The 10,754-nt window shown below is 48.4% G+C and overlaps 2 protein-coding genes across 2 annotated transcripts in view; both read left to right on the top strand.

Annotated features, from left to right (window-relative positions):
* Positions 1-9,973, top strand: lratb.1 (lecithin retinol acyltransferase b, tandem duplicate 1). Its single transcript, XM_060077082.1, has 18 exons — positions 1-319; positions 648-748; positions 1,094-1,163; positions 1,309-1,439; positions 1,670-1,758; positions 2,017-2,116; positions 2,684-2,727; positions 2,814-2,891; positions 3,254-3,450; positions 5,067-5,131; positions 5,423-5,529; positions 5,623-5,725; positions 5,897-5,996; positions 6,304-6,343; positions 6,516-6,567; positions 8,141-8,251; positions 9,157-9,239; positions 9,659-9,973. The coding sequence occupies exons 1-17, from the start codon at positions 103-105 to the stop codon at positions 9,187-9,189; spliced, it is 1,638 nt and encodes a 545-aa protein (XP_059933065.1). The 5' UTR covers positions 1-102; the 3' UTR covers positions 9,190-9,239; positions 9,659-9,973.
* Positions 9,974-10,142: 169 nt separating this feature from the next.
* Positions 10,143-10,754, top strand: part of LOC132445763 (uncharacterized) — a 2,132-nt gene continuing 1,520 nt past the window's right edge. Inside the window, exon 1 of the mRNA XM_060035888.1 lies at positions 10,143-10,181. Within this exon, the coding sequence (XP_059891871.1) occupies positions 10,143-10,181 (39 nt within the window). The remainder of the gene's footprint in view (positions 10,182-10,754) is intronic.

Raw genomic sequence — 10,754 nt, 5'->3', positions numbered from 1 at the left:
CTGTTATTGACGGCGGACGGGCAACTTGAACCCCAACCCTTTGCCTTTAGCCTGCATTCACCTGCAGCTTTGCACCGTCCGTAGCCACAACTACTAACCTCAATGTCAAATTGCCCGCATCTAGTCCACATTGCCCGGCGCTTGGCGATGTCCAAAACGCGTAGGATGTTGCGTTGCAGCCAGCGCCTAATGTACCATTACAGTAGTAATACTGCTCACAGTTCTACTATTCCATGCAGTACTACACACTACTCTACCTCCAGCAAGTCCGTCCGGATAGGATGTGCCTCCGGGTTTTGGGGCGACACCTCCACATCAGGTATTGTGACAAACTAAAACACAGAGAGACACTATTTAAGTCTTAAGGTTTGCACTGTGTAGGTGGTGTTTTGGGCTGTAACGGCAGGAACTGCCTGTAAAGTAAAGGAAAGTAGTCAGCTCTAGGTTTTAAGGTTTTTGTCAGGTGTCAATAAGCCCCTGGACGCGGGGTAACCTGTCATGTAGCCTTGTAGTCAAGCAGTCTAGTAATACACATGTTAGTACTGTACCGGTAGTATATGACACTTAATCTCACATTACCTATTTCTGAGTGAATGTGTGTGTATGCACGCATGTGTGCCCCTGTGTCTGTGTGTCTGTGTGTGTAGTGCCTCAGCTCATCTATGGCGGGAAGCTGGACTTCCTGGTGTTCGACTACCTAAGTGAGATCACCATGTCCCTCCTGACCGCCGCCAAGGCAAAGACGCCTGTGAGTTCTGTGTGTGTGTGTGTGTGTGGGTGTGTGCATTATGCTTGTGCATTTGTGTTTGCAGAATGAATAAGATCATGGTATGCCTTGTTTGTGATGTCTTCCTGTTCTATATTTCTATAGACCATGGGTTTATTGTCTATGTTCTATATTTCTGTAGACCATGGGTTTATTGTCTATGTTCTATATTTCTACAGACCCTGGGTATATTGTCTATGTTCTATATTTCTACAGTCCATGGGTTTATTGTCTATATTCTATATTTCTCCAGACCATGGGTTTATTGTCTATATTCTATATTTCTCCAGACCATGGGTTTATTGTCTATATTCTATATTTCTACAGACCATGGGTTATGCTCCAGACTTTGTGCAAGCAGCCATCGCTCCATTCATCACTGACATCCACAAGAGAGGTGAGGTCATAAAACTACTGATAATACTAGTAATCTTATAGTCGCACCTCCAGCTATGTGATCAGTACTGTGTGTGTGTGTGTGTGTGTGTGTGTGTGTGTGTGTGTGTGTGTGTGTGTGTGTGTGTGTGTGTGTGTGTGTGTAGGTATCCGGGTGGTGAGCAACGCTGGGGGTGTGAACCCCTTGGCATGTGCTGGAGCTATACAGGAAGTGATTAAGAAGGCGGGGCTTGACCTGAAGGTTGCCGTGGTGACGGGCGATGACCTCATGACTCAGGTTAGAAGCAGACATCGTCTCTAGTGGTGAAGCGATGGGTACCAATACTGGTTTTAATCTCCTCTCCTCTCTTATCCTCTCTTATCCTCTCCTCTCCTTTCTCCTCATCCTCCCTTCTCCTCTCCTCTATATCCTTTCCCCTTTTTACTCTCACTTCTCTCTCGTTCTTCATTCTCTTTTCTCATCCTTACTCTCTCCTCTCCTCTCTTATTCCTCTCCTCCTCTCTCAGAAAGGCAGTCTGTCTGAGGTGAAGATGGCGGATGGTAGTGGTAATCAAAGGTTACCACGGACCCTTCACAGTATGAATGCATACCTGGGGTAACAACACACACCTGTTGCAAGAACACACACCTGTTGCCGTTTATACAATGCACTCCTTGTCAATGCCTTCATTTGATCAACCTACCCTCTCTTGTCCCCCATGTGTCTCCTCCTCTCCCCCCTCTCTCCCCTCTTTCCTCTCCCCCTGCCTCCTCTCTCCTCTTCCCCCACCTCTCCCTGGCCCACGCCCCTCCTTCCCTCCTCTCCTCCCCCTTCCCCTCCCCCTTATCCTCCCCCCTCTCCCCTGCCCAACAGGGCGGTGTCTATCCAGAGGAGTCTGGACCGGGGGGCTGACATCGTGGTGACGGGCCGCTGTGTGGACTCAGCGGTGGCCCTGGGACCCCTGATGCACTCGGTACCCTGGAAGAGGGGGGGGGGGGGGGGGTTAAGGGGAGAGAGGGAGTTGGGGGAGAGAGGAGAGAGGGAGTTAGGGGGGAGAGGAGAGAGGGAGTTTGGGGAGGGGGGAGAGGAGAGAGGGAGTTTGGGGGGAGGAGGGGGGAGAGGAGAGAGGGAGTTTGGGGGGAGGAGGGGGGAGAGGAGAGAGGGAGTTTGGGGAGGGGAAGAGGAGAGAGGGAGCTTGGGGGGAGAGGAGAGAGGGAGTCTGGGGGGAGAGGAGGGAGGGAGTTGGGGGGGGGGGGAGGAGGAGAGAGGGATTCTGGGGGGAGAGGAGGGAGGGAGTTTGGGGGGAGGAGAGATGGATAAAGGAGAAGAGAGAAAAGGGGATGGATAGATAGGAAGAGGAGTGGAAGTAGTCAATGGACAGAGATATGGGGAGAGAGAAATGTAGAAGAGGGAGGGTAAGGGAGGTCGGGAAAAGGAGAGGGAAGGAGAGGAGTTATGTGTGTATATGTAGGAGGAGGAAGGAGTCACCCAGAGTTGCAGGTGTGTTTGTGTGTGTTGAATAAAGTGTTTTTCATTGCAGTTCGGCTGGAAGACAGACAGCTATGACCTGCTGGCTGCCGGAAGGTGCACATGTATCCTAAACTATTAATAATCATAGTCTATGTCTATTAATCTTTCAATGTTACGACTGTGTGTGTGTGTGTGTGTAGTCTTGCAGGACATCTGATAGAGTGTGGAGCCCAGAGCACTGGAGGAATATTCACCGACTGGCACACGGTCCCTGACTGGTGAGAGGCTCTCTCTCTCAATTTTTCAATTCAAAAAAGCTTTATCGGCATGAGAAATATACATTTACATTGCTAAAGCAGGTGAACAATAAAATAAACAGCGTTATAAAATAAAAACTAAAAAGGTGAGGTACATATTATAATAATAATAACTATGAACCATTAAATACAAAATACCTATACATATCAAATGTTATACTATAAAAGTACTTTAAGAAGTAAAATGTGTGATATTATAAAAAATACAAAAATGACAGTATCTCTTATAAACAGATAAGTTAAAGATACACTCTAAATACACAGTATTTACATTACGGAGGATGAGCTCTCTCTATGTGTTAACTCTATGTCTCTCGTCCCAGGGACCGGATGGGTTTCCCGATAGTGGAGTGCTCTGTGGACGGCTCCTTCGTCCTCTCCAAGCCCCCCGGCACCGGGGGGCTGGTCTCCTTCGGTACGGCGGCTGAGCAGCTGGTGTACGAGATCGCAGACCCCCGCCGCTACATGCTGCCCGACGTCACCTGTGACTTCAGCCAGGTGGTCGTCACGGAGATACCAGGTAACACACACACACCCACACACACACACACACACACACACACACACACACACACACACACACACACACACACACACACACACACACACACACACACACACACACACACACACACACACACACACACACACACACACACACACACACACCCATCACGCACATATGCACTGGGAGGAGAATGTGACCGGGAATCGAACTGCTCACTGTTTTAATAACCTTTTAACATCCATCCATCACCCCTCCCACACGTCTGGACCTCACACAGCACAACAAATGCCTTATCTCTCTTACACACACACACACGCGCGCAGCGCGCGCGGACACATACACACACACACACACACACCTCATGTTCTCTGTCTGTTTCTAGTCTGTACATATTTGAAGATAACTTTATCAAACTTCACTATTTCAAACACACAATCACACTTTGTTTTTTATGCATGCATTATTTTTCTAATTATCATTATGAACATATATTGTTAATTCGTATAAATGGTTGAGTAATATCTGAGTTCATGCTAAAGCTGTTAATATCATTCTGGATAAAATCAGTAATAAATACTAAATAAACATTCAGCTCAGTCAGCCTGTCTAAGTCCTTAAATGACCGTAAAATAACCCCTAAAAAACCCACTCAAAACCACTCCAAACTAACCCTTAAATGAACCCTGGTCCATCAACCCTGTTCAAGAATCCTCACTGAACTCCTGACCCACAGGAGCTGTGTGTGTGTGTGTGTGTGTGTGTGTGTGTGTGTGTGTGTGTGTGTGTGTGTGTGTGTGTGTGTGTGTGTGTGTGTGTGTGTGTGTGTGTGTGTGTGTGTGTGTGTGTGTGTGTGTGTGTGTGTGTGTGTGTGTGTGTGCGCGTGCGTGCGTTAGTAGTTCCATTCCCTGCCTGGCTCACCAGCTCAAAGTAGCCGTGCATGTGCTTGAACCCCAGGCATGCATTCAGCTGCTCAGCGGCGGCGGGTCGGACCACGTCGATCCCCCTGCCAGCTGTAGGGTTCCATCTGCCACTCAGAGGGTTGTTGATAAGGCGGGGAGGGGACTGGGATGTCTCATTGGTCAGCAATTTGCATTCCCCCAAACACAAACACAAAAAGAGATCCACACAACAACACTAAGAACCCAAAAAGCAGGGAACCAGAAACCCCCTGTGGGGAAGAGGAAGAGCACAGGTGGGCAGAAGGGGCCCTCATCGCAGGTGAACGGGCCCTAGGGGGTTCCACAGTGGGGACCCCCGATAGTGAGTGGTTGTTAGCGGGGTCCTTGAATGACTGAGGTCAGTGGTGTTGGAATGTTCCAATAAAAAACTTGAACTTAAGATGAACCCATTGGTGCAGTCCAGATCTCTTCAACAACACACACACACACACACACACACACACACACACACACACACACACACACACACACACACACACACACACACACACACACAAGCATAAACAAAAATGCTTGGTTTGTGTGTGTTGACTGGGAACAACTGTTCCCAGGGAACGGTTTCGTCTTGGATGCCCAGATTGTCCTGAAAGCATATTAATGTCTAATTATAGATATTACATACTATACATATCTGTGTGTGTGTGTGTGTGTGTGTGTGTGTGTGGTCAGGTGTGGAGGGAGGAGCAGTCAGTGTGTCTGGTGCCAAAGGTTACGCCCCGTCATGTGACTACAAGGTAGGAAGAACAGCCATCTAGCTGTCTCTCTTAACTCTATGTCTCTCGCCCAGGGGTGTGCTACCTATATGGATTGTTTCAGCTCTCTCTCTCTCTCTCTCTCTCTCTCTCTCTCTCTCTCTCTCTCTCTCTCTCTCTCTCTCTCTCTCTCTCTCTCTCTCTCTCTCTCTCTCTCTCTCTCTCTCTCTCTCTCTCTCTCTCTCTCTCTCTCTCTCTCTCTCTCTCTCTCTCTCTCTCTCTCTCTCTCTCTCTCTCTGTGTGTGTGTGTTAACTCTATGTCTCTCGCCCCAGGTGTGTGCTACCTATATGGATGGTTTCAGGGCGACAGCCGTGTGTCCGGTGGGAGGACCTCGGTCTGCGGAGAAGGCCAGAAGAACGGCCCAGAGCCTCATTACCCGGTGTGTGTGTGCATGTTTGTAGATTATTCTGTGTCATAGCATTAAATTAAATCAACAATAACGTTTTTGATGTGTGTGTGTGTGTGTGTTCAGGGCGAAGAGGCTGTTCACACAGTTGGGGTTCGAAGATTTCAGCTCCGTGAACATTCAGGTCCTGGGAGCTGAGGACACGTACGGAGCCAACGCTGCTGGCCCGGTAACACACACACACACACACACACACACACACACACACACACACACACACACACACACACACACACACACACACACACACACACACACACACACACACACACACACACACACACACAGTTATATTTATACAGACACGCATAATCTAAATGACCCGTGTGTGTGTGTCTAGGGATCCAGGGAGTCTGTGTTGTGGATGTCTGTACACCACAAACAGAAAAAGGCTCTGGAGTTCTTTGCCAGAGAGATCGCATCTGCGGGTACTGGCATGGGTAAGACTCACACTCACACCCTAGTGGAGCAGTGTGTGTGGTCAAATAGAGGGTCATAGTCAGTGGGAGAAGGATGGTTTGGAATGATGGTGATGAAGTAGATGGAGCTCAGGAAGTAAAAACTACTGAGCAGTATCAGCCGTCATCAGACAAACAGGACCCTTCATGACCTCGACATACCGAATATGTCTTTTACTAATATGTCTTTCCCTCTCCCTCTCACTCCCCCTCTATAAGGCTAACTCTCCCCCTCTACCTCTCCCTCCTTATCTTCATCCTCCCCTCTCTCTCTTTCTCTCCCATGCAGCCCCCGGACTGATGGGAATCGTTGGCGGACGTCCGAGAGTGTACGTATGTTTCTGATTCGCTGGCGGATAGTGTGGCTTGCATTTATGGTTCTCTGCATCGAAAAAGAGCAGATTCTAGCAAAAGTAAACAAAGAACATCTGTTATTTACTGACATCTGAATTCTCTCTCTCTTTCTCTCTCTCTCTCTCTCGGTCACTCACTCACTCACAGGTCCCCTGTTCTGAAGCCGTTCTTCTTCATGCTTCCCAAGTCCCTGCTCCAGGTGAGCTTACCTGGTCACCTCAGTAATGACCTAGCCTAGTGGTTAGGGTAACTCCGGACTCCAGGTTCAGGGTTCGATCCACACTGTCCACGCTCTACCTGTATGCATTCTAGACGCTCCCTCGCCCCTACCTGCTCCGTAATGACCTTTAGCTGAATTATGTCAGGAAAAACAAAGCATCCACTTCCCTTGACAGCGGACATTATAATTAGCAACGGCCAATTTTCGAAAAATAATTCACCGCCGGAGGTCAGTGAGCGGAGTGTTCCATGGCATTGAGGAGAGCCGTGTAATAAATTGAGATAAGTGTCTACTATATAGAGCAGCGGCCCGTAGGTTAGTAGGCTACGACATGAATAAAAATATATATATATCATGCAAAATGCATGCACACTTAATAAACTAAATTTGCATTGCAATACTGTCACTCTTTTACATGCCATAAATCTATATGCAGTTGTTAGATTACACTTAACATGTTTGCATTTTTGGCAAGGTCTTAACTTCTTTTCTTAGGCGTAACTGTCTCTCTGTCCCGTCCTCGACACGTATTGGTTTCAGCGGCTGCGTGCGCAGCCTAAGCTCACTTTACTTGTTCAGTTCAACAATAGTGTCACACTATGAGCTCAGCTCAACCTGACACTCCAGAGGGGAGAAGGACGACTGTCTTTAAACTGGCAGATAAAGTTGCTGCATTTAAAGCCAAGCTTGATTTGTGGGGACGACGAGTGGACAGGGGAGTGTTCGATATGTGCCAAACATTAGTGGGGAGTTTGGGAGAGACTGAGGCAGGGCCCATTCTCTCGCAGCTGGCGCGCGATCACCTTGTTGCGCTTTCAAATGAATTCGAACGTTACTTCCCATCCTCCATAGATCCACGGCGAACGAATGAGCGGATCCGCAACCCATTTGTCAATGTCCCGAATCACTTGTCAGTGCAGGAGGAAGATCAATTGATCGAAATAGCAAATGATGGTGGTCTTAAAAGTGTGTTTGAGCAAACCTCCCTGGCGGGTTTTTGGATCAAAACCAAAGCGTAATATCCCGAGAGAACCGTAAAAGCGCCACCATGTAGGCCTACCTATGCGAGGCCGGGTTTTCGGCAATGACTGCAACTAAAACAAAATTGCGCAATCGATTGGACATATCAAACACGCATGTCACTGTCTTCCATCACCCCCAGATGGAACCTTCTTGTTGCAGGGGAAACAAGCACAGGGCTCCACTGATTCAAATAAATTGTAGCCTATTCTGTGGCCTCACAAACGCGCGTTAAGTTCCCTTACTGACATATTGTGTTGTGCATGTTTACACTTGATAGATGTTAATTCATGTTTAGTTCAATATATTATTGTATTATTATATATTATTTGTTAATTTTTCACTTGTTCAAGTTCACGTTCTTTTTTAAGAGTTTGTTACCTTCACTGTTCATTGTTCACTGTTCAACACGATATGAAAATATCAACGAATGAAATTTTTTGGAGAATCAAACCGGTCCTTGGTGCTGAAAATGATGGGGGACCCCTGATATAGGGTACTCGCAAACCATGTTTTTGTGACATCACAACAGGTGGAGTTGCACATTGGTGGAGAGCTAGTTGAGACACTGTCAGAGGGGGCGGAGCCAGAGTCAGTGCAGCAGGAAGCCCGCCCACTCAGGAAGAGGAAACCACTGATGCTGGTATGTCATTTGAACAAAACTACACCACGAGGGGAGGGAGAGGGAGGGAGTGGGAGAGGGGGGAGAGAGAGGTAAGAGGAGAAGGAGAGAGAGATGAAGGAAGTAGAGAGAGAGAGAGTGAGAGAGAGAGAGATGAAGAAGTAGAGAGAGAGAGAGAGAGGAGAGAGAGAGAGAGAGAGAGAGAGAGAGTGTCTCCATTTTAATTCTGCTGCCACATGACCTTGAATCCCCCACAAACACACACTCATGTACACGCACGCACATGTGATTCCTGGATATATTATCTTTGTCTGATTGGTTTGTGGTGAGCAGGCATAACTAATGGATTAGCAACACGCTGATGAAGATAAATCATGAGTCACTATAATCCATCCCTGATGTATGAACTCAGAACCACAGAGGCAGGGGAACGGTCAGAGGTGTATTCGTGGTACATCAGTAATACTGGGTCCATGTGTCGCAAAACGTACTAATACTGTGTGTCCCCGGGGACATTAAAGATGAACCCGTTGGTACAGTCCGTGTGTGTGTGGGGTGTCTTCAACACCCCACACACACACACACACACACACACACACCACACACACACACACACACACACCACACACACACACACACACACACACACAACACACACACACACACACACACACACACACACACACAACACACACACACCCTCAGTAGTCCGGAGTTACCCTAACCACTAGGCTAGGTCATTAATAAGAACTAACAGTTCCCTGGGAACAACTGTTCCCAGGGAACTGTTAGTTGTTATTGTATCAATGAAGATGTTATGTTATGGCTATCATTGTGGGAAGCGTGTTTTAATGCTATCTTTATGTGTGTGTGTGTGTGTGTGCGTGTGCGTGCGTGGGTGTGTGTGTGTGTGTGTGTGTGTGTAGAGCTGCCCAGCGGGACCCACAGCTACAGGATAGAGGAGCTGCATACACCCGCAGTGGAGACAAGGGAGACTCGGCCAATATAGGTCAGCAACCACACACACACACACACACACACACACACACACACACACACACACACACACACACACACACACACACACACACACACACACCACCACACACACACACACACACACACACACACACACACACACACACACACACACACAGGTTGCACAGTAGGACCTCTTGTTTCCTAGCCTTGGTGGTGGTGTCCACGCATCGGAGGCCCTCACACACGTACCATCTAAACTGGAAGACGCACTCGTGCACATTTAGTTATTTTAGTTCTCGCAAGATGCCGGAATAACACGGCACACACCTCTACACACAAGTTAGGGCCTTCAATCTCTCTCTCTCTCTCTCTCTCTCTCTCTCCTCTCTCTCTCTCTCTCTCTCTCTCGCTCTCTGTGTCTGTGTCCATGTCTCTCTCTCTCCCTAGGAGTGATTGCGCGTCCACCCCGGCTTCTAACCCCTACCTGAAGGAACACCTGACTGCTTCTGTGGTGGAGGACTACTTCTCTCACCTCATAACAGCCCGGCACACACAACGCCGTCTCCCGGTGAGTGAGTGAGCGAGCGACCGCGCGCGACGAGAGAGAGAGAGAGAGAGAGAGAGACCTAGGACCCTCCCATGATAACTATGAGCACCTCTTTGGGGTCCCATTTATTTGTTTCATTGAATATGACTGAATAGGATTTAACATGCCTTCGGTGGGAAGACGAGGCCACGAGTAATGTCTGCTTCCGCTTGCGCCCCGGGCCGAGCTGAGATCAGCGGCCTTGGACATCCCATACATGTTGTAATACATATAGGACAGGGCGAGGCGCCGGATAATGTAGTGTCAGAAGAGGTCATCTACCTGCTGAAAGGTTCTCGGTTTGATCCCCAATGCCCGCCGTCTAACCTGTAGGCATCCTTCACCATGAGGGCCCCTCACCCCCAACCTGTCTCTGAAAGCACCGTAAGTGGCTTATATCCAAGTGTCTGCCCGATGACTAAATAGTACATAGGAAGCTTGTGTGAACTCGTCATTGTTACCCAACCGGCCACACTCTGAAGTGGTGACCAGGACTTCTGCAAAACAGTAGGAGTACCAGTACTCCTACGAGGCTCAAGTCAGCACTTCTATGGCGCTGTCGTCAGGACCTGCCTCATGTTGCTAGGCAACCGCTGCCGTGCGTGTTTGGGGGGTGACGTCAGTGCGCTACGTAGGGGATGTTTCTCAGGGTACCGGGCACTCTTTAATATGCTAATCACTCACTGACAAAGCACATTGATTAGCATAACCTTTCTCCAACCTCACGTTGTCTGAAAACACTGTGTGTGTGTGTGTGTGTGTGTGTGTGTGTGTGTGTGTGTGTGTGTGTGTGTGTGTGTGTGTGTGTGTGTGTGGTGTGTGTGTGTGTGTGTGTGTGTGTGTGTGTGTGATCTTCCGTAACTCCTCTACCTTCAATCACACACAAATACATGGATACATCTATACAAAAATGCTAGCACACGCCACCGCTAACTTTAACCCCACGAGCGATTGCTT

This window comes from Gadus macrocephalus, chromosome 17, assembly GCF_031168955.1.
Source record: "Gadus macrocephalus chromosome 17, ASM3116895v1".
NCBI lineage: Eukaryota > Metazoa > Chordata > Actinopteri > Gadiformes > Gadidae > Gadus > Gadus macrocephalus.
The sequence above is the reverse complement of the archived record's forward strand: the minus strand, read 5'-3'. Positions and strand labels throughout refer to the sequence as shown.

Bases quoted from the DNA above. Each gene is read 5' to 3' on its own strand.
- lratb.1 (XM_060077082.1), top strand. From the start codon at position 103: ATGTCAAATTGCCCGCATCTAGTCCACATTGCCCGGCGCTTGGCGATG. The intron at 320-647 runs GTATTGTGACAA...CTGTGTGTGTAG, and splicing joins GGGCGACACCTCCACATCAG to TGCCTCAGCTCATCTATGGC. The intron at 749-1,093 runs GTGAGTTCTGTG...ATATTTCTACAG, and splicing joins CCGCCAAGGCAAAGACGCCT to ACCATGGGTTATGCTCCAGA.